Here is a 24,706-nt window from a genome sequence, read left to right as displayed (position 1 = left end):
AGCAGGTGCCAGGTCGTGCTGAAAAATGAAATCTTCATCTCCATAAAGCTTTTCAGCAGATGGAAGCATGAAGTGCTCCAAAATCTCCTGATAGCTAGCTGCATTGACCCTGCCCTTGATAAAACACAGTGGACCAACACCAGCAGCTGACACGGCACCCCAGACCATCACTGACTGTGGGTACTTGACACTGGACTTCTGGCATTTTGGCATTTCCTTCTCCCCAGTCTTCCTTCAGACTCTGGCACCTTGATTTCCGAATGACATGCAGAATTTGCTTTCATCCGAAAAAAGTACTTTGGACCACTGAGCAACAGTCCAGTGCTGCTTCTCTGTAGCCCAGGTCTGGGGAATGCGGCACCTGTAGCCCATTTCCTGCACACGCCTGTGCACGGTGGCTCTGGATGTTTCTACTCCAGACTCAGTCCACTGCTTCCGCAGGTCCCCCAAGGTCTGGAATCGGCCCTTCTCCACAATCTTACTCAGGGTCCGGTCACCTCTTCTCGTTGTGCAGCATTTTCTGCCACACTTTTTCCTTCCCACAGACTTCCCACTGAGGTGCCTTGATACAGCACTCTGGGAACAGCCTATTGGTTCAGAAATGTCTTTCTGTGTCTTACCCTCTTGCTTGAGGGTGTCAATAGCGGCCTTCTGGACAGCAGTCAGGTCAGCAGTCTTACCCATGATTGGGGTTTTGAGTGATGAACCAGGCTGGGAGTTTTAAAGGCCTCAGGAATCTTTTGCAGGTGTTTAGAGTTAACTCGTTAATTCAGATGATTAGGTTCATAGCTCGTTTAGAGACCCTTTTAATGATATGCTAATTTTGTGAGATAGGAATTTTGGGTTTTCATGAGCTGTATGCCAAAATCATCCGTATTAAGACAATAAAAGACCTGAAATATTTCAGTTAGTGTGCAATGAATCTAAAATATATGAATGTTAAATTTTCATCATGACATTATGGAAAATAATGAACTTTATCACAATATGCTAATTTTTTGAGAAGGACCTGTAGGCTCATTTAAATCCAAAGGGATTAATGTTGCTTTGGATCAGCGGGAAACAAGTACCTCCCAAATCATTCTAGTTTAAAAGAGTAGCTTTTAAATTTTTCAGAAAGTAATTTTATTTCCAAACTAACACTTGTCTAAGAAGCCTTTGGCCTCACAGCCTCATGTTTTTCCTCATGCGTCGGTTTCAGGGTCCTTAGTTTACTTCAGTGTCTAAAAGCTACAGATTTGTTCACAGACTGATGATTAGAAAATCTTAAAGTTGATTGAACGTGTGTAAGATAAGCTTGACAGAATAGGTCGTGTTGGTCCCAGCTTCCACCTTGAAATAAAGTATCCAATAAAAGTTCAGTGAATATGTTTTGTTCCTCAGAATTGCTGTTAAATCCAGCATAAAAAGATGGAAGTGAGAGCACTGAAGTTGTTGAAAAAGCATTTCCGTCCTTAGAGATTTCAGTTTTTTGGTCTCACTTTCATGTTTCAGATCAAACTAATGTTAATATCAGACAAAATTAAATATGTAAATACGAAGTGCAGTTCACCACTATTCCCCGTTTCCTCCATTAATGGTCTCACTGTGGTTCACTGGAGTGCCAAGGCCTTAGAAATGACTTGGTAAACCTTTCCAGGCTGAAACATGTCAATGACTCTTATTTCAACTCCTTTTAAGTTCTTTAGATCCATGTATGATATTTTGCTTTCTGAGATGTATTAGCCTACTTCATGCTGCCAGACAGGTTTCATTTAAGAGCTTTCTTAATCAGGCCTGGATGTTGCTAGGGAAAAAGTGGTCAATCAGAATTAATTTATGATTTTATATTGGGGAAGATTAGCTTTTCATGTAGGAGCAGGTTTGTTTGGATGACTTTTTCACTTAAATAAAATCATTAGAAAAATTTTGTATTTACTCTCCTCTTTACCTAATATGTAAAATTTGTTTGATGATCTGAAACATTTAAGTGTGACAAAAAACTAAATTTTGTAAGGCGGCCAACACTTTATAAAAAACACTGCCAGCTGTGGGTTTGTTTAGCATCTATTCAGACGTTCAATAACTCCAAAGTTCGTTAAAAAGGATTCCTGCTGAGAAAGGGAACCAGAAATATCCAACTACAAGTGATTTCTTAGGACAGATTTATGGATGCATTTTACTCCCAGGCTTGAACACACACGCATGACACAACTGCTCATAACAACCAGGTACTCGCAGCTTCTTACAAAAAGGAATTAAATAATGAATAATTTGCATGGCTAAATGCAACAATTTACCTGGCTCTGCATCTTAGTCTGCTGTTTGAGCCGGAGGTTCTCTGGAGTATCAGCCACACAGGTGAAGTTTGTCTTGGGGTAGTGTCTGTAAAAAACATGGAGAACACTAGTGAACATCGATGCAGATGCCAGCTTCCACTGTGACACACAAACCTAGTCTCCTATGAGGAAAAACAGCAAAAACCAAGCAGTGTACACATGGTGGCCCCAACATGAAGGCATTTGTTATTCCAGGTGGTCCCGACATTGAATTAGGAGAGTCTGCAGACAAAGAGCATGTCAGCATTAACAATGGTCTGTAAGTGAGAGCCAAAAAAAAAAAGCTTGAAAAAGCAGACATACCAGAAAGTGACTGTGACGGGGGGTGGGGGGGGTCAGAGTTTGGAGACAAGCAATAGCAGGTATAGAGAAAGCCTTTTCAGCCTTACAAAGCACAGGAATACACAGTGCTATGGGGACGACAGCAATGAGGTCAAACAGAGTGTGAATGATGTCATGGGTACCTCCCATCAGCAGAGCATGAAGGAGACTCTTTGAGTGGATTCACTTTTTCTTTTTGCAATCTTAGATGCATCTTCCTTTCATTTAGGGAAAATGCTGTTTGAAACAAATACGATTAAGCACACTCAGGGAGCTTCAATGCAGACGTGTAGCACCCCAGCTGCCCTCTGGGCAGACTGACTGCAGTGGTCCGAGGAAAAAGAAGGAACGGAGCTTCAGGACTTTCATCTCCAAAGCATCTGAGATATAACCAGGAACATTTGCCAGTTGTTTTTATTCCCACTAATGCACATCAAGTCTTTTTTTAAACTGGAAACCCAATTCCAGTGAGAGTGAAAAATGATTCTATGCATTTTTTTGATTGAGTCACCATTTAGCTTCTATTCTTCACACTGGCCATTGACTGCCTGACCTGCCATTAGTAGGAAGTATATGTGAGGCATTAGACAGTGTTATTCTATACTGGAGGCTTTCAAGGAAATGCAACTCTGGGTCAACATGTAATGGAGCCTGCCAGTTCAGTCCTAAGGGCAGAAAAACCACATTGTGCAAATCTAGTGGGAGTTGGAAAAACCCTTACAGTATATCTAACAGCTTATTTGGACTACATTTCCCAGCCTGCCTCAGGACACCGGGTGTCCCTTAAATTCTTTAGATGCTCCCAATGCCTTTGGGTGCCCCACTTTATCTATGTTTGCAATTTCATTCAAAAAAATAGCTTCTTAAACTCCATGAGCATTACTCAAGCCACAACCATGTTTGATAAATTGCTAAAAAAATTATACTTTTATAAACATAGTAAAATCAACTGTAAAGACAGTACCCTAAACCTAGACATTTGTTCTTTCTCTGCACCCGTCCATAAACTGCTGTCTTTGCTCTAGTCTTTTTACGACTGCCAGGGCTAGTTGAACTAAAGCAGCTGCTATCTGTAACATTTTGATGTTGTGGTTTGGGAAGCTAGTATAGGAGGTAATATCAAATGGTGCAAAGGACGTTGCAGTTTCACTGCCAAGATATCTAATCATAGAAGCATAAAAACATTTTCCTCCGCTTACACATTAGCATTTTATTGGTTTATGAAACAATGTCTTGAAAATCCATGTAACAACCACAAATGTCTGGATACTTTATTCCGCTGGGCCAACATGAAAGGAGCACACACCTATTGAGAGGAAGTGGAGTGGGAAAAAAAAAAATAATAAAACGAAAGAATGGGGTTACTTTATATTCAGCCTCCTTGAAACAAGGAGCCAAGAAGGGGGGAGGACTCCAGTCCTCCAGAGCCCTGCATGTTTTAGATGTGTCTCTGCTCCAACACAGATGAACTGATGGCTCCTCAGTATGCCATTAAGTTCTGCAGGGGCCTCATAATGAACCATTCATTTGATTCAACTGTGTTGAACCGAGAAAACATGTAAAACATGAAGGACAAAGACTCTTCAGGACTGGAGTTGACCATTCCATTGTAATCCTGTATGTTTAGGGTAGTAGTTCTGCTGGAAGGTTGACCTCTGCCTCATCTTAAGTCTCCAATTAGTCCTGACCAGCTTCACTATCCCTGCTGAAGAAAAACATTCCTTCTGCATGATGCTGCCGCTACTATATTTCACAATGGATCTGCACTTAGGCCAAAAATGAAATTTGGACTTATTGCCCCCTTCTTCTTCATGGTAGGATGCCTTCTTCATGGCAGCCTCCCATGAAGGCCAGATGTGTCTATAGCTGACAGATTCATCGACCTGAGCTGTGGATCTCTGCAGTTCCTCCAGAGTTGCTGTGGTTTGTTCTTACGGGTTGGCTTGTCAGTTTAGGACAGAGGCCGACAACCTATGGCTCTAGAGGCGCATTTGGCTCTTGAGAAAAGTAACAAATATCGACATGAAATGAGCAAAAACACTCTGGATTATTAAGGTGGCTGACCCTGGTTGACGAGGAGGGCTTCATCTCGTTAGGTTTGCAGTTATGCCACACTCTGTCCATTTTCAAATGATGGACTCAACAGTATTCTAAGATTTCTAATTATTAGAAAATTACATCCTAACCCTACTATGATGTTCTCCAGAACGTTATCCCTGACCTCTCGTGTGTGGTTCTGGTTTTCCTGATGCCGTTTGTTCACTGATGATCCCTAATACAATTTCTAAAGCTTTTACTGAACAGCGGATTTATCCTGAGAATAAATTACATGGAGGAGAACTGTATTTACCAATCAGGGGACATCTAAAGGCAACTGGATTCTGCGAACCATAAATGAACCCAAACTTCGTAAAAATGTTAAAACCATGCATTCCTTTCCTTCCTTTTCACAATTATGTCCTACTTTGTGTTGGTTCAACACAGAATCTAATATATATTAAAGCTTGCGGTTAAAAATTGATGTAAAAAAACGCATCACAGTGCTCGTCAGAAGTAGTGCGTGTAGTTGAACTCAATTAACATCTGCGTTCCTCTCACTTTTGACACGTCTTTAGAGCCTGCTGATGAACATAGTAAATTGCTATGCAAGTGTAAAACATCCTTGTTGCAGTTAAAGCTCCAACATAAGATGAGATCTTGTAGCATGTCAGTGTGAACCCTTATTTTTGTGTTTTCACATCTATTTGACAGCATAACCAAGTTACAAGACTACTCCTCTATCTGTTGGACCCTACACTAGATGAGAAAGCCGCACACAGGAAACTGTGGTGCAAGCACAAAGAGAAGTGTTAAAAACAGAGGGGAGGTAAGAATGGGGGAGGAGAAGGGTTCATGCATGTGTAACCACATACACGAGCAGGCTACTGTCCAGGAGGAGAGGACTCTTTGCAGAGAAGGAACAGGAGATGATGTGGTCAGCTCGACTCAGACCTGAAAAGGTTGGTAACCATGGTTTAGCAGCAACATCTAATCTACACAGATCCATAAAATTCAACAGGGTTGAAGAATGACTGGGAAGCAACAGAAGAGGAAATGTGGAACTGGTATTATCAGAGACAGCATTGGATAAATGAATACCTGCTCTAAATGACAGGCAGAGCAGGATGTTTTATGAATCTTAAATAAGAGTCTGCTTCATAATTCACAGACTGGACATGTCTGGTAGTAGGTTTCCAATGAAAATAGAAAGTATCCACCAAGAAAGACTTGTGTTGCACCACACTATAAGGAGCTGATTATAAATAACTGACCACAAATAACTGAAGATGCTGCAACATGTAGGAAAATATGAGGACAATGTAATCAACAAGAATAAATCAACATAACTGACGCGTTTTCATTAGACCAAAATTATGCTCATCTTGATATAAACTCTTAGTCACTGAAGTAGTTTCCAACCATCAGCTCAAACAGTCCAGCAGAAACTGGACTGTTTGAGCTCTCTACATAATAAAGTTTTAATACTTAATACTAGCCAAACAACTTGTAAATCAAACTTCTGTGAAATCAAACTGTCCACTTAGGAAGCAACACTGATCAATCAATTTCACAGCTGTTCAAATGGAATAGACAACAGGGGGAAATCTTTGGTGATTAGCAAGACACTCAATAAAGGAGTGGTTCTGCAGGTGGGGACCACAGACCACTTCTCAGTACCTATGCTTTCTGGCTGATATTTTGGTCACATTTGAATGTTGCTGGTGCTTTCACACTTGTAGTAGCATGAGACTGACTCTACAACCCACACAAGTGGTTCAGGTAGTGCAGCTCATCCAGGATGGCACATCAATACGAGCTGTGGCAAGAAGGTTTGCTGTGTCTGTCAGCGTAGTGTCCAGAGCCTGGAGGCGCTACCAGGAGACAAGCCAGTACACCAGGAGACGTGGAGGAGGCCGTAGGAGGGCAACAACCCAGCAGCAGGACCGCTACCTCCGCCTTTGTGCAAGGAGGAACAGGAGGAGCACTGCCAGAGCCCTGCAAAATGACCTCCAGCAGGCCACAAATGTGCATGTGTCTGCACAAACTGTTAGAAACCGACTCCATGAGGATGGTATGAGGGCCCGACGTCCACAAATGGAAGGTTGTGCTCACAGCCCAACACCGTGCAGGACGCTTGGCATTAGCCAGAAAACACCAGGATTGGCAAATTCATCACTGGCGCCCTGTGCTCTTCACAGATGAAAGCAGGTTCACACTGAGCACATGTGACAGACGTGACAGAGTCTGGAGACACCGTAGAGAGCGATCTGCTGCCTGCAACATCCTTCAGCGTGACCCGTTTGGCAGTGGGTCAGTAATGGTGTGGTGTGGCATTTCTTTGAAGGGCCACAAGGCCCTCCATGAGCTCGCCAGAGGTAGCCTGACTGCCATTAGGTACAGAGATGAGATCCTCAGACCCCTTGTGAGACCATATGCTGGTGCGGTTGGTTCTGGGTTCCTCCTAATGCAGGACAATGCTAGACCTCATGCAGCTGGAGTGTGTCAGCAGTTCCTGCAAGATGAAGACATTGAAGCTATGGACTGGTCCGCCCGTTCCCCAGACCTGAATCCGATTGAGCACATCTGGGACATCATGTCTCGCTCCATCCACCAACGTCACGTTGCACCACAGACTGTCCAGGAGTTGGCGGATGCTTTAGTCCAGGTCTGGGAGGAGATCCCTCAGGAGACCATCCGCCGTCTCATCAGGAGCATGTCCAGGCGATGTATGGAGGTCATACACAATACTGAGCCTCAGTTTGACTTGTTTTAAGGACATAACATCAAAGTTGGATCAGCCTGTAGTGTGTTTTTCCACTTTAATTTTGTGTGTGACTCCAAATCCAGGCCTCCATTGGTTAATAAATTTGATTTCCATTGATGATTTTTGTGACTTTGTTTTCAGCACATTCAACTTTGTACAGAACAAAGTATTCAATGAGAATATTTCATTCATTCAGATCTAGGATGTGTTATTTGAATGTTCCCTTTATTCTTTTTAGCAGTGTATATAATAAACGCAAGCGACTTTCCAATATCTAAGAATTTATTAACAAAAATAATTTAACTTCAAGTTAAAATGTTTCGATAAACAAACTATTTTGGTAGGCAAATGACATTCAACACACTACTAATTAAATCTAAAAGAATAGGGAGAACTAAAACTATGAAAAGGGAACAAAAGAATAAACCATAACCAACAAACAGATGCAATGGAATCACAGTTCCGAGTAAATATTTATGTTTAGGAACGAAGGTTTGTTTTAACTTATTCTGAATGAGGTCAAATTAGTCTTAAAACGAATTAGGAACAGCACTTTGTGTTCAAGCAACCAGCTCACCATGCAAATCAAGACGGAAAATAAAATATTTTAATAAAATAGTATTTAAAAGTATGATTTGCCAAATAATAAATCAATCACCTTTAAGCCAATTGATTCTTAATTTTATGTTGAATTGGCCCTTAAAGTGGATGAATTTTGAATTGAGTTCCACTCAACAAAATAAACAGTAGTTACATTGTTTTATCCAAAATTAATTTATCTGCTCAGACACGACCTCTTACGTGAACCATTCTGATGAACAGGAGGTCCAAAGGGCAACGAGTTACACAGTGGGCAATGAAAAGAGGAGATGTGGCGGTTGCTTTTGGCCTAGCGTCTGCTTGGATTGACACACGCTGGCAGCTTGTGGTGCTGGGCAGAGTATCTGCTCGGAATGTACCAGTCAGGCGTGCAGAGCTGTGGTTTCAATGCAGTCTTTTTCAGGCAGTAGGGGAAAAACGATTCGTTGTCATGATTAGAGACATGTCTCTTCTTAGGGAATCTAGGGCTCAGATTCTTTTACTGAAGAAGCACAAAAAGAAAGGTTTAAAATGGCTAGTCTTATTTTCTGCCTGGATAGTCGTCGGATGCGAAAACAGACCACACCTAACCTTTTTGAATCTAAGGAAGTAGACTTATTTTTGGAGATGAGGTGGCATTCAGATGCTCATGTGCGTCTCCCCTTATGCTGCTGTGGAAGAACCGTGGATATGAGAGCAAACAGGGCTGCGCATGGAGATTTGTAGGTCTCCGAAATCACAATGATACCCGGTGTGTCTCCTCCATCCTAGGAGCTTTCCTGAAAATGGGTCAACGCTGTGCATTCTGGGATTCAACGTTTCTACTAGTCTATTTTGTTTGAGTAGTTCAGTCATTCTTTCATTCCAAGGCAGGGGCACAACAAGACTCTCAGGGAAGAGAGTGGAAATACAGTAAAAACAAACAGCCCTTATATCAATTACCAAGGTCAAACATAATAGAGTAACGATAAAGTAGATATCCCACAGACAAACGGGACGGAAACGTAACCTGCATTCATTTCCTAGGGCTGCTGCCTCCTCTACTGATGATATTTACTCTCACAAGGCTTATATTAAACAAACAGAGAGAGGCATAATAAGCACACTCTAAAGGGCCTGCTGACTTGCTGTGAGATATCAGGCAAGGAAGGACAGACAAAATGAATCACAATATCTTTTAACTTTGGAAAACCAAGTTTAGAGTAATAGACAGCTGCTGGAATTTAACACTTAAGTGTAAAATAAAGCACAGGTTCATTTTTTTCAATAGAAAAAACAAAGGATTTTAGTAAATCCAGTAGGATCCCTTTTAAATACTATTATAAAGCAATTTAAGGTTATAGATACAGCTTCAAGTCGATCATGCCAAATAGATCATGAGACAGCAGTAAGTCAGTGTGAGTGCATCATGGGTATGACACTTAAATTGACTTATTTGAGGCAAATAATGAAAATGCAACATTTGACACTTGACACAAAAGTAGAGATACCAAGGATATGCCAACATAGCGTAAAAAATTTTATGCCTGAATTCTGCTTACCTACCTCAGGTATCTGATGTGTGTATTGCATGCCAGCTCAGGGTCTCAGAATACTAGAAGTTTTGAAGCCAGTCTAAATTACACCTAATAGTTTCCTACTTGAATATTTTCTCATGTACACCAACCCTGACAACTTCTAATCTAGTTCGGCAGGGCAATATGCAAATGCATACAAAATGAGTTCCTGGGAAAACAACAGAGTCCTCTACCTTGGAGACAACCCTGGAAATGGATGGAGCAAGATTGTGTGAAAATACAGAAGGCATTTATAGCAAGGATCTGTGTATGTGCTATTGAAAGCTTGTGCTTCAGACTCTTTTCTCCCAAGCAGCTTTTAGCTTCTTTTTCCAACAATACGCTTTGTACATCTGAATGTGTGGTATGTCAATAGCGCTTCCCGTTGTGAAAATGTAACTTCAGCACAGAAGAGCATGCATCAAACTGAGGACAACATCTAGATCAAGTTCTGCAGGGACTGCTTATCAAAGGTCAAATTGCCTGCAACCACAAACTTTAAGCCTTCATAAAATAGTCTGTAAAACATTTAAACCGGAAACAGACAAATGTATTTGTTAAACCTGGATGTTTTCTGTGTTTATGAAGACTTTCAAGTATTCAGATAACACACACTCCCACTTCTATCTTTCCCTCTGAGGGATTAAACCATTCAAGAGCCAAACTCCTATGAAACCAGCCACTGACAGGTAATTGATTCAGTCATCCAGTTCTGCTGTATAGACAAAACAAATTTAGCCAAAAAAAAAACAAAAAAACCTCTTTTTATTTTGTTACAGTTGCAAGCTGGGATTTTATGTGACAACAAAAAGTAGAATTGTTAAGTTGAGGGAAAATGATGCATAGTTTAAAAACCCTGCCTAGTTGGCCAATTGGAAGGTGATCATCTGTGATCATCAATGTTTAGGTAGAGAGGAGGACTTTTAGGGGGCCTAAGAGTGTCTTAAGCAGAGAAGATGGCAGAAAGACAGCGAGAAATGAGAGATATTCTCCTACCAGCTTGAAGGTGCAGGGATCTACCCCATAAACAGTCAAGTAAATGAGTAAATAAGAGCAAAATTTTCTTTTTTAGTTCACAGTTGTTTTTTGTTGGTCTGTCACAGAAAATGAGAACGAAACACATTCAGCTTTTATGTTGTGAAAAGGTTCATTTGGTACAAATGTTTGAATTTCACTGTACACAAGATGTCAAAAGGGTAGCTGATGTTTGGTCATGTACAAGTATGGGGAAAAAACCTCATTCCTCATGTTTATTTCTCGAATTATTCATGACAGGAGAGAAACCATACATCCAACAGCCGACCCCAAGCTAGCACTTGAACATGGACCTCTAATTGGGATCAAACTGACATTGTGAAGACCACTTCTTTATTCATTTCTCACTGAATAAAATGGCAGCTCAGTAAATGAGCTTGTCAGGACATGAAGCAACGCCTCTTTCCTGTGCTCCCTCTCGGAACATGCACACACTCTCCAGCTCTCACAAACGGGCTCGAGAGGAGGAGGAAGTCATTATACGTAATATGAGAGGGCAGGGGGATTCCATGGATCGCTGATGGGCCTTCAGCATGTACTGAAGCATGACGGAACATGCAAGTCCACCTCTGTCACTGTAGAGGAACTTCAGGAATTTCCTTTGTTGATACCCCCTCTTCCCCACTGAGAAGAGGGAGGAAGGGAAGCACTTTCCCACAGCACCCATAGGCCTTTACTTTGAGGGGAGGGGGGGGGGGGGGGGGGGGGGGGGGAGCTGGAAGAGACAAATAAATAGTAGAGGAGGAAGCAAGAGGCCGTAGCTGGGGTTGCAACATGCACACCCACACAAACATTTAGAGTCCAATTTCAGGGCAAATCAAATGCTGTCCTCGAGCTGAATCCCTGGAATGTAAAGCATGTGACATTGTCGTTGAGATCCACAGAAGATGATATAGCTATAACTTACGCATTGCAGTATGGTCTCTTCTCGAAGCCTTTGTAATTCTTCATGTTTAGAGTCATTTTGCAGACCTCGCAGCTGAAGCATCCTTTATGCCAGTACTGTCAGAAAAACAGAGGACACAACAGGTTAAGGAAGGAGAAGATCTGTTTCTTTCATCTTAGGCAAAAGGAGATCAAGTCTTAAACCATTTAAACATAGGCTAAATCAGTGAGTAAGAAGTCTATTGCCCAATGTTTCACAAAGACAGGATTTGGATGCAAACGGGAAAATGAGTGGTTTGCACTGTGTCACACTAAAGTGATGCAATGTAGCTTGTGCACGCTGGCATTGAAAAATTACAACCAAAAAAAAAAAAAAAAAAAAAAAAAAAAACTTCCTCTTTGGTAGCAACATCAAGCTAGCTGCTGTGGTGTGAGAAGGACTGAGCAGCTAAACTGTATCTGGTGAGAACATATCACAGTTATCACATCAAAATCCCAGGCCTCTGCATTTTCACACCCTTGTTTTTCAACTACCACTTCAAACGCCATCGGAATTACAGGTCCTTCTCAAAATATTAGCATATTGTGATAAAGTTAATTATTTTCCATAATGTCATGATGAAAATTTAACATTCATATATTTTAGATTCATTGCACACTAACTGAAATATTTCAGGTCTTTTATTGTCTTAATACGGATGATTTTGGCATACAGCTCATGAAAACCCAAAATTCCTATCTCACAAAATTAGCATATCATTAAAAGGGTCTCTAAACGAGCTATGAACCTAATCATCTGAATCAACGAGTTAACTCTAAACACCTGCAAAAGATTCCTGAGGCCTTTAAAACTCCCAGCCTGGTTCATCACTCAAAACCCCAATCATGGGTAAGACTGCTGACCTGACTGCTGTCCAGAAGGCCACTATTGACACCCTCAAGCAAGAGGGTAAGACACAGAAAGAAATTTCTGAACGAATAGGCTGTTCCCAGAGTGCTGTATCAAGGCACCTCAGTGGGAAGTCTGTGGGAAGGAAAAAGTGTGGCAGAAAACGCTGCACAACGAGAAGAGGTGACCGGACCCTGAGGAAGATTGTGGAGAAGGGCCGATTCCAGACCTTGGAGGACCTGCGGAAGCAGTGGACTGAGTCTGGAGTAGAAACATCCAGAGCCACCGTGCACAGGCGTGTGCAGGAAATGGGCTACAGGTGCCGCATTCCCCAGGTCAAGCCACTTTTGAACCAGAAACAGCGGCAGAAGCGCCTGACCTGGGCTACAGAGAAGCAGCACTGGACTGTGGCTCAGTGGTCCAAAGTACTTTTTTCGGATGAAAGAAAATTCTGCATGTCATTCGGAAATCAAGGTGCCAGAGTCTGGAGGAAGACTGGGGAGAAGGAAATGCCAAAATGCCAGAAGTCCAGTGTCAAGTACCCGCAGTCAGTGATGGTCTGGGGTGCCGTGTCAGCTGCTGGTGTTGGTCCACTGTGTTTTATCAAGGGCAGGGTCAATGCAGCTAGCTATCAGGAGATTTTGGAGCACTTCATGCTTCCATCTGCTGAAAAGCTTTATGGAGATGAAGATTTCATTTTCCAGCACGACCTGGCACCTGCTCACAGTGCCAAAACCACTGGTAAATAGTTTACTGACCATGGTATCACTGTGCTCAATTGGCCTGCCAACTCTCCTGACCTGAACCCCATAGAGAATCTGTGGGATATTGTGAAGAGAACGTTGAGAGACTCAAGACCCAACACTCTGGATGAGCTAAAGGCCGCTATCGAAGCATCCTGGGCCTCCATAAGACCTCAGCAGTGCCACAGGTTGATTGCCTCCATGCCACGCCGCATTGAAGCAGTCATTTCTGCAAAAGGATTCCCGACCAAGTATTGAGTGCATAACTGTACATGATTATTTGAAGGTTGACGTTTTTTGTATTAAAAACACTTTTCTTTTATTGGTCGGATGAAATATGCTAATTTTGTGAGATAGGAATTTTGGGTTTTCATGAGCTGTATGCCAAAATCATCCGTATTAAGACAATAAAAGACCTGAAATATTTCAGTTAGCGTGCAATGAATCTAAAATATATGAATGTTAAATTTTCATCATGACATTATGGAAAATAATGAACTTTATCACAATATGCTAATATTTTGAGAAGGACCTGTATATCAAAACATATGCGGCTGCTCAGCTGATCTTTTCCTCTAATCCTCTTTCGAAATCTTCTCATCCATCTTCGTAGGAGTCATATGGGGTCTCAAAGGGAGACTGAAGGAGAAGGAAATGGACAAACCCAAAAGGAGGGAAGGGTGCATGAAAGTAAGGAGCTGGACAAAGCAGGAGGAAGGCTGCAGCCAGTAGAGGGTGGGTAGGAGAAAGGAAACGCCAGAGTGAAGCAATGATCCTGCTGTCATCGAGGAGAGGGAGGGAGGAGCGTGAAGACACAGAAAGAAAGAATGGGACAAAAAGAAAGAGTATTTATTAACATGCCCTAGGAGCGCTCTGCCATCAGTCTCATTCTTTCACCCACTCTTTATCACTTTCTATTGCCCACACACAAAACGACAATCTTGCCAACAAAAAGGCACAGAAAATTAATCAAAACAGCAACTAAGGCAACAGAAACATGAAACTGCAACGTGACCTTCCATGTATTAAAATGTATTTATAATGCCGCTTGTATAACAGGAATACAAGCAGAAGGATCAGTGTTAGTTTCTGCGAATGATGCTAGCAGACCTTCAAAATGATTATGGTGGAGGTATGCATAGAATAACAAACCAAGGAGGAAAGTGAGCATCTGATGGCTTCAGAATAATCAGAACAACTTTGTTTGGGTCTGGATGTAAGGAACACCCTGGATGGTATGCAATGACAAATGGCAAGTGTATGCATATGTTTGTAGCTGCAAACCAGGGCATAGACGAGAAAACGCTCCCAGTGGAAACAGGGCCTTGGCTCTGATCAGGAGAACTGGTCCACAGCCACACACTGAGCTGAGCCTTCAGGTCCAAACTACTTATCCTACTACAACCAAGCTGGGGCTGAGGGAGCTGCAGATGGACACGTCATGTCACGCTTTACACGGCTCTCTCTCTTTACGCCTGCATTGTTATTTGAAACAAATACCTTTAGAAACAACAGGATACTACAGGCAAATTACATTTGATCTAACTACATCGGATCTGCATTGTTGTTTCAATGAGTAAATCAACAATAAATGAATGATGGAAATAATACACACAAACAAACATTTGGACCAAATTATTTAAAGAGAGGAATAGATTAACATTTACTGTTGTCATTCGAGTCAAGGAGGCAGGCATGGACTTTGACATTTTTGATAACCAGGTTAATTATTGACCCAAAGCTAAATTAGGGCATAGTATGCTCAACAGTTGACTTGAGCAGATTTGTACTCAACCAACCAGCTTTTCCACATTCCTGCAGGACAGGACTGACATACAGGTCCTTCTCAAAATATTAGCATATTGTGATAAAGTTCATTATTTTCCATAATGTAATGATGAAAATTTAACATTCATATTTTTTAGATTCATTGCACACTAACTGAAATATTTCAGGTCTTTTATTGTCTTAATACAGATGATTTTGGCATACAGCTCATGAAAACCCAAAATTCCTATCTCACAAAATTAGCATATCATTAAAAGGGTCTCTAAACGAGCTATGAACCTAATCATCTGAATCAACGAGTTAACTCTAAACACCTGCAAAAGATTCCTGAGGCCTTTAAAACTCCCAGCCTGGTTCATCACTCAAAACCCCAATCATGGGTAAGACTGCCGACCTGACTGCTGTCCGGAAGGCCACTATTGACACCCTCAAGCAAGAGGGTAAGACACAGAAAGAAATTTCTGAACCAATAGGCTGTTCCCAGAGTGCTGTATCAAGGCACCTCAGTGGGAACTCTGTGGGAAGGAAAAAGTGTGGCAGAAAACGCTGCACAATAAGAGGTGACCGGACCCTGAGGAAGATTGTGGAGAAGGGCCGATTCCAGACCTTGGGGGACCTGGGGAAGCAGTGGACTGAGTCTGGAGTAGAAACATCCAGAGCCACTGTGCTCAGGCGTGTGCAGGAAATGGGCTACAGGTGCCGCATTCCCCAGGTCAAGCCACTTTTGAACCAGAAACAGCGGCAGAAGCGCCTGACCTGGGCTACAGAGAAGCAGCACTGGACTGTTGCTCAGTGGTCCAAAGTACTTTTTTCGGATGAAAGCAAATTCTGCATTTCATTCGGAAATCAAGGTGCCAGAGTCTGGAGGAAGACTGGGGAGAAGGAAATGCCAAAATGCCAGAAGTCCAGTGTCAAGTACCCGCAGTCAGTGATGGTCTGGGGTGCCGTGTCAGCTGCTGGTGTTGGTCCACTGTGTTTTATCAAGGGCAGGGTCAATGCAGCTAGCTATCAGGAGATTTTGGAGCACTTCATGCTTCCATCTGCTGAAAAGCTTTATGGAGATGAAGATTTCATTTTTCAGCACGACCTGGCACCTGCTCACAGTGCCAAAACCACTGGTAAATGGTTTACTGACCATGGTATCACTGTGCTCAATTGGCCTGCCAACTCTCCTGACCTGAACCCCATAGAGAATCTGTGGGATATTGTAAAGAGAACGTTGAGAGACTCAAGACCCAACACTCTGGATGAGCTAAAGGCCGCTATCGAAGCATCCAGGGCCTCCATAAGACCTCAGCAGTGCCACAGGCTGATTGCCTCCATGCCACGCCGCATTGAAGCAGTCATTTCTGCCAAAGGATTCCCGACCAAGTATTGAGTGCATAACTGTACATGATTGTTTGAAGGTTGACGTTTTTTGTATTAAAAACACTTTTCTTTTATTGGTCGGATGAAATATGCTAATTTTGTGAGATAGGAATTTTGGGTTTTCATGAGCTGTATGCCAAAATCATCCGTATTAAGACAATAAAAGACCTGAAATATTTCAGTTAGTGTGCAATGAATCTAAAATATATGAAGGTTAAATTTTCATCATGACATTATGGAAAATAATGAACTTTATCACAATATGCTAATATTTTGAGAAGGACCTGTAGATACACTGATGACAGGTAAATGTTGTTACAGCCAACCCTCAACAATTCAAATGAATAAATCATTAGAGGGCACGTCTGAATAAAGATGAATAAACTGCTTCCATTTTCAATATGAAGTTAACAAAACAGGTCCGTTCCTAGAGTTTGTTCCATTTTGATTTTGACATAAAACGAAAGCAAAAAAAAATGCATAAGCCAAAAAAGGATTTTCTCAAAGTTATTATTTTAGGCTTTTCTCGTTGCTAAAATGTATTTTTCTGTTCTGATGCCCACAAGGTTGGCACAAAGAAGAGATGCCGGTATGAACCGTCTCGTGGTAGATGGCTCCATTTCATACTTGGAAGTGCTGCAAAAGTACCAAAAAAGCTTGCATTAACACCAGCAGCTCATGTCAAATCAAAATGGTAGTCAGTTTGGTAGTCAAACACGATGGCCAAGACAGGCACCCAACAAATATGAGCAACCACCTAAAGGTTTTTACTCGCAGTGATCAAAGAGCAACTGATTCAGAAACAGACAGAAATAAATATATAGAATATATTTAGCCTCAATTTTAAGGGAACATGATACTGCAGCCAGACTACATTTTGTCTATGATTAAATCAATCAATGAATAAATGAGCTATCAGATGTAAATACGTTTGGACTTTTGATGCAAGTTCACAATCCAAATGAAGGCTGGTGCGATCACTCTTGCAAAATGACCCACCTTTAGTCAAATGAATTTTAAAAACCCTCTAGCTGTCTGCAACTAAAGATTCGTCACGGAAACCTTAGAAAGTTGAAGTTTCCCCTTTTTAATAATGTGTACAAGGTTCTGGTCTTTGTGGAGATGGGCACCGGTAAACAAAGTGAACCAAATCTAAAGCCGTCATTCATGGAGAAATCTCTCCAGAGGTGTGTCCTGAAGTAAGGACACAGAAATGAACCAGTTATACCATTACCACCACCATACCTCTGATTTAAGTTCCCATCTTCCTCAAGATCTGCAGCAGTTAAACACAGAACAAATATGTTGATAAATCCCACCTGAAACTGTGTAAGAGTCATCTTTGTTGTCAAGTTTTTACATTTATAGGGATGCAGAACACTGAACCTTGTCTAATCCCATTTCCCAGCTTTAATTTAAACATCAAGGTCCAATGTGAAAGTTATTGTCAAGTAAACCTAAGTGTCAAAGCCCAGAAGAACGTAGATTTAAAGTTTCTTCTATCAGTTCTCGATCTTAATGTGCTTCTGCTGCCATCTAAAACATCACCTAATGAAAGCTGTGCACCACCTTTACTGTTGCTACTATATTGACTCATGTATTTGTTCCTCAGAAAAAAAACAAATAATGATAACTGCTGCAACTGCTTCTGCAGCCAACAACAAAATAGCTGGTGTTATTTGGTAGTAGCTGAGACACTAGGGTTGGTAGAGGCGGCATTGGCAACAGTCCCCACATTGTACTACTACCAGACTGTTCATGTTGTGTTGTTACCAACTTTACCTTTTTAGTATCTTCGTTTGTTACTTTTAGGGCAAAACCTGGGAGCTGCAAAGGTGAGCATGCTCACGTCACTTCTAGTTTGGTAACAATTCAAAGCAGCCTCAACATGTCACACTGTGTGAGCTTGATAATATAACAAGCCTTAGATAACCTCCTGTCATACCGTACGATGGAAGATGCCAGTATGCACAATAGTTGGCGCAGCAGAATCAAATCAGAAAGGTCCAACAGAGATTAGTCCCACAATGACTGGACAGCAAGTAACTGGCGTTAAAGCTTTTATTACACAGGGTTCCAGCACAGTTTTCATGTCAACACTATTCTTTTCCAAATGTTCAGAGTTCTTGACCTTTTTATAGCTGCCTTCTACATAAATTTATGGCAGCATTTTCTTCCTATGTCAAGCTTTAAAACTGGGAAATATGAATGGATTTTTCCAACTTTTAGACAATAGGACAAGGAATGATGTCTGGAATTACAACTATTTTTCCCTATTCTATTTTTGGTTTTGCATTCCTTGCAAGAGCTGGAAAATTATTTTACATGCTTTTCCAGATTTTTCCAGACTGTTACTGTTAGCGTCACAGGCTGCAAAGAGAGAGGAAGATATGGGGGAAAAACAGCAGTAGAAGAGCTCATAACTGGACAAAATGGAAAAGAGTCACACTTTGGCTCTGATAATTGCTGCATGTCGTCTTTGGTTGTGCGAGGGCTAAAATGGTGGTCAGTGCATCTGTCATACTGATTGACCACAAACCGACTAAAGATCACAACCAGAGATTTTCTTATTAATCATTTACAACAAAAGAGATAGTCTAAAACGGCTGATTGTGCAGTGTGACCCTGGATTTAGTCTGACTTTTTTCATAAAACAATTAACATCACATTAATCCGCTGAGCTGCCAGGTGAGGTAGTCTCAGCCCCGTATTCAGTCTTTTGATGGGTGGAGCAATGTTTCTATCACGAGGGTGGGATGCAATGCTTACAGGTGGTTTGTGTGACACACTGGCCCGCAGATTTGAAGGAAAACAACAGACAGGGCTGGATCAAGGCCCCACAAACACACACCAGTCCCTGCCATTAATGCAGCTTTGATTGGTTGAACTTAGGCATTTCAGTCAAGTGAAATTTCTTCAGCTGTTATTAGGGCTGTAAAGATTAATTGATTTTTGAAATAATTGTCAACTAAATTAGAAATCTAATAACCATTAACTGGATAATACAGACTTTAAAACATGCCATTTGCTGAAAGAACTACCCACTCAAAGCATTAATTAGGCCAAAATTGTACAAAAGATTTATACATTTTGCATTTAACAGGGTTCTCACCAGCGCATTTCACCGCACAGGAATTGCTGAAATTAGGCCGCTATGCTCAATTTTTATGCCCTTTGACATCTGGCCTCTCTCTCCATGTGGTTTTTATGTCGGCTGTGGCACACGAGCCGAGTCTGCTCCCGCTTCCTTTCACCCTATGCCACCGCTAACGGTAAACCTTTCTAAAACCATGTCAGCTTCGAAGGGCATCATATCATGACGGGTCTGCAGAAGAAAATCTCCGCCACCCCGTTATGATCATAAAAATTCCTGGTGAGAACCCCGTTTAAGATGAAAAACCTTTGTCTGTAAATATGCTCTATCCAGAACTCCTCAGATGGCAGTTTTAGCTTCACCTGGTTCTCCTGTAAACAAAATCTCCTATTGAGCCCCTTTTGCTATCCGATTATTAATAGATTAATTGAATAAATAGTCAGATTAATTGATTAGTGAAATAATCGTTAGTTGCTCCCCAGTGGTTATACCTGAAAATAGAACAAAACTGCACAGGTGTCACAGGTCACGGATATGTTTAACCCTTAAGAATGGGAGTTGTCAGAAACGTTATGCATCATGCTCTATATGGACCTACAGAACTAAACCAAGACTCCTTTGGTTCCACCGTTGCAGGTTTCTTTAAAGCCCATATGTGAAAAACATCACCATCTTCCTTGGTGGTTGGACAGAGGCAGCTCAGAGCGTGGTTTGTCTTTCTGGGTTTATACTGAAACGGCAGGTTGATAAAATACAATCCCAAGTGTTTCCAACTAAAACATTTGAGACATATTTTCCTGTATGTATGAACATGCACTAGTTTCAACTACAGCCCAGACACTTTGCATTGTCCGTTAATGATGTGTTCAGTGTAAGAGTTACAGTAGAGGAGGGGCAAACAGAGATTGGGAAACAAGACATCCCAAATGTGTGTCAAAGTGGCCATCCAGCTGTTAGCCTTGTCTAGTTCCCAGAAAACCTTGCTCTTTAGTGCCAAGGCAGGATCTGACAGTCAGCTGGAAAAATGAGGACACTGCAGAGATGGGGCCCTAGAAATCAAATGCTCATAAAAAAAACCTCACATCTCTGTCTGCCTGCAGCTCAAGGGCAAATGTGTATGCACGCTTATGCATAAGTGAGAATAAACCATGCAATTACGCATGTGTGCAGGACTGTATGTAGGTTAAATGTCTCTGTGAGAGACGCATGTGTATCAATGAGGGTCCAAGTCTCCAGATAAGAGAAAATGCTCAGTCAGCATCAGTTCTTTCTCAATGGGAATAAGTACAAATAGTTCAGGAGGAAAAGCCCTAGTTATACAGACCACCAATAAAACTTTAGTCTTCAGTCAAAAAACATGAAGAGAACTCTTAAAACTGGATTCCTAAATCAAATTCCTAAAGCTAAATATACATTTAGTTATTTGTCTTATAGTAGCTAAATTTACTACTTTACTCACAGCATCAAAAAAAAAAATATCAAGCTTTATTCTAACATGACCAAAAATAATATAATATTCTTAAAGACCACTGTAACTTGTGTTGATAAAGTATTAATACCACATACAGTAATATCTGATTTATACAAGTTTTTACAAGAGATATGATACATTTCTGCAAATACAAATTTGTTACTATACCTCCTAGCTGCAAGCTTCACACTATAAATACAACAATGTTATTAAAATTAATGGGATGTTTGAAGAACAACACTGTTCTTCAAACATCCCTGATGGAACCAAAGTTCATGCTACTTTTCAGGACAAAATGCGTAGAACAAACAAATATTGTCTTTTCAGGCCATTATGACCTACTGTAACATCTATGAAGCCCATTTTTGACATGTAAAACATAACGTCTTAAATAAAACCTTTGAACAAGCATAATAGCTGTCTGAACTAATTAATTACAATTAATAGACCGTATCATACACTGAACATCTCATCGAGAGATGCAGGAGGTTCCAGGTGTTAAGTGCTGCCCATCTTGTGGTGTGAACTTCCTACGTCGCCATGTGTGTGGTAATTAAATTTGAGCACCGGACAGCAATGTGCAAGCAAGTACGCCTAAAGACTCCCACATCTGGATAGCAACTAAAATTGGTAATAAATAAAAAACATACCGTCATATGCAAGTTAATTAAAGCCTAATGCCAATTTATTTCAGCCAAAGGCATTGTTGTTTAGCTGCAGGCAGACTGGGATTTGCACAAACTTAGCTGAGCTAGAAATGAGGTGTTTTCCAACCCTTCCAGATTTTAAAGTGCAGTGATGTTTACATCCGTACACACACACACACTTAATTAAGGAGGTCCAAAATACACCCGAGCAGAAAGAAGAGGAACATAATTAAAGTGAAATGCCACAACAGCTCTTTATCAGACTGTAAATTAAGCACAAGATAATGTTACCATCATGGCTATAAGTGTCTCTGCAATGGGATCCCATATTTGCACTGGTATAAACTAAACAGCGAAAAAAAAAACATGTAAAGTGGTTCCATTTTTCCTGGTTGTATACACCTGACCGCTCGCGGTAGAGTCAATGGCTGAGGAGGTTCTGAATGTGATGTGAGACACCAGGGGAAGGTGACTGGTGGGTGCTACAGACGCCTCACCTTTGACCCATGGGGCGACAAGACTCAGCTCTCAGCGTAACCTGACTAAATATCGGAAACGTTTCTGTAAACCTGAAATGTTCATAAGAGTTCCAGATTTAGGCCCAGCAGAACAAGGAAATTTGCTGGCAGTTAAAGATAAATATGTGATTTTCTTTGAACAAACAAATAATTGCTTTCTGAAATCAATAAAACATTATTTTGCATAATACAAGACTGGGATGTGACTACATTCTCCTTCATACAGATCTATGCTCCATGGGGCTGAATATGGTATGACTTTTAACCCTTCCTTGCTGCAGTTTCCTGTGATTGAGCAGAAGCAGCACAGCAGACGCTTGGAAATCTTACAGCAGCAACATAAAGCAACCACCTTAGAAATAATCTAAAAATGGCCGCAGGTTAGCCATAACAGGATAGAGTATTACGTTAAGCCCTGAACCCCTTAGTATTACTTTATATTTAGCATGGAGAGACTTAGCATTTCCTATATTTTAAATGGTCTTCTATAGTCATACTCCAGGCTTCAAGGAAGTGCTTCAAGAAATTAAAGAACAGAAATGCACATAACTCAAGGAAAGAACTGGTGTTGTGTCCACACATTGTTACTCTGTAAATAATTATACATTTTTGCAAAAATCATTGTTACTATTATCCCGTTACATAGACGATGTCTGCAGTTACATCGACAAAACTAGAAAACATAACAGTGACTCTAAAGATCTGCTTACTACTCAAACGATCCACAGGGCTCATCGTAGTAACCTGGTTAGTGAGAAAATATTATTTTCTGCCTTTAAAACAATTTAAAGTTTGGCATTATGTAACCAAACAGGAACAGTTGCTGGTCATTTTGCTATTTCTGACTTTTGACTAAATTATACAATTTTTGTGATAATTTATCGTCATAACTCATGAAAATACTTGATGACTAAAATCTAATGCAATAGTTAAGTACATCAGTACTAAATGAGTGGATGAATAGTAGAAGAAGTGAACTGAGAGCCAGGGACCAATGGGAATATAGGCTGCAATAAAAGAGTCTGAAGACAGCATTTTAAAACTGGTTTTTATGTTATCTGTTATGTGTGAAGATTACACTGTATTACCCTTTTACTCTTAGTGGCTTGTTTATGACTGTATAGTTCAAAGCCTGGAAATACCTGGTGTAAAAAATAAATCCCTATTTAAATAACTTCCTGCATAAAAATAGAAATATGGATTGAAAATCAGCAAAAAAAAAAAAAAAAAGTCTTAAAAAGTTTAAAAGAAATACACAAAAACCTGCAAATCTATCAGTTAAAATTTGTTAAAATATTGCCAGAAAAATGACTGCCTAAATAGCAAAAATGTTAAATGAGTGTCAAGAGTTTTAGTATGGAGCAAAACAAACAAAAGCAAATGGCCAAACTGCTTCTGAAGATTCATTCAGTGAACGTCAATATCTAGAAAACGAGGACGATGGCAAAACCCACACAGAAACACATTCGTTGCTTCCTGCTCACCATCACATGCATGTTTACTGGAAAGTGCAAATTATTTCCTCAAAAATAAAAACAAACAAATAAACCAGTGATCTTGAGGCTTTGGTTCACCACCTAAACCTGTTAAGCAAGTGATAAATGGTTGTGTAAAAGCTAGCAGTGATGAAAATAAGATCTAGCAAGCATTGCAACATTAATTCAAATACATGGACACCTATATTCAGAAGCCTACAGACAGATTCAACATCTATTTTTCTAGATCTACATGAACAATGAAAGCTGTCTGTTTCACAAACTATTTATAGACCTCTGAACACACAACAGGTTAACCACCCCAGGAGGAGGTAATCTAACACACAATGGCCCACATATCAAATTAGAATACTAAAAAAAAAAAAAAAACTAGAACAGAGTCGTGTAACCTGCATGGCAGTCTGGCAAAATGCAGACAGTATGCAGTAATAATAGTTCAGCGCACCAACAGAGTGGAAGAAAGTCTTTCCACCTGACCACGCTATGCAGAGTTTTTATTTTAAAAATCCATCAGTCCAGTTTAAATGCAGAAAACACATTTTGCTCACACACAGCACTTTAGCTGAAATGTGCCTTCCTTGTTGAATCTCTCTGGCTGGACTTCAAAGCCTTTATGTGAAATGACTCCACAGAACTGACAGGCATGCTCTGGATCAATGAGCTAAATGTGCTTTTAATAACTTTATGTAACAAGCTGGTCTGTTAAGGCCTAAATGAAAGTTAACTGAAGGCAAAACAGTTGTAAAGAAGAGCCTGGACCAAAGTTCACTTCCTGTCCCTACGTGCTCTCAGCTACGCGTTCCTACGGCCAGGCCCGGCCCGGCTGCTTGTACAGGAACACAGCACTGACAAACAAGCCTTGTGGTTCAGCCTCTGTTGCCGTTACAGGAGGGGACCGTCAGGTGACAACGGTTGACAGTGGAGCCAGAACTAAAGCAGTAATGGCAGAACCTTGAGCTGCTCCCTCTGAACACCTAAGCTGGGCAGATGGAAAAATACTCAGTTCAGCCTTGACTGCTTTAAACAAACGGAGATGGAAATGTGTGTAGCTCTGAGAAAAGAGAGGAGGCTGTTTTTGTAGGTCTGAAGGGGGTGAAAACTGATACAGAATGGCAGAAAATGTCAACATATGGCAAGCTAGCTGGCTTTGCTGGATTCAGAGAAGAGAGTTGGCACTGCACGCCTTGAACGAAG

At 40.9% G+C, this 24,706-nt stretch overlaps 1 protein-coding gene across 1 annotated transcript in view; it reads right to left on the bottom strand.

The window, feature by feature from the left end:
• The window catches only part of LOC124862973 (LIM and SH3 domain protein 1-like), a 41,825-nt gene that overhangs the window by 13,447 nt on the left and 3,672 nt on the right, over nt 1-24,706 (bottom strand). The window contains exons 2-3 of the mRNA XM_047357193.1: nt 11,521-11,615; nt 2,280-2,364 (exon numbers count right to left, since the gene is read on the bottom strand). Coding sequence (XP_047213149.1) covers nt 2,280-2,364; nt 11,521-11,615 — 180 coding nt within the window. The remainder of the gene's footprint in view (nt 1-2,279; nt 2,365-11,520; nt 11,616-24,706) is intronic.

Source organism: Girardinichthys multiradiatus, chromosome X (genome assembly GCF_021462225.1).
Source record: "Girardinichthys multiradiatus isolate DD_20200921_A chromosome X, DD_fGirMul_XY1, whole genome shotgun sequence".
Lineage (NCBI taxonomy): Eukaryota > Metazoa > Chordata > Actinopteri > Cyprinodontiformes > Goodeidae > Girardinichthys > Girardinichthys multiradiatus.
The sequence above is the reverse complement of the archived record's forward strand: the minus strand, read 5'-3'. Positions and strand labels throughout refer to the sequence as shown.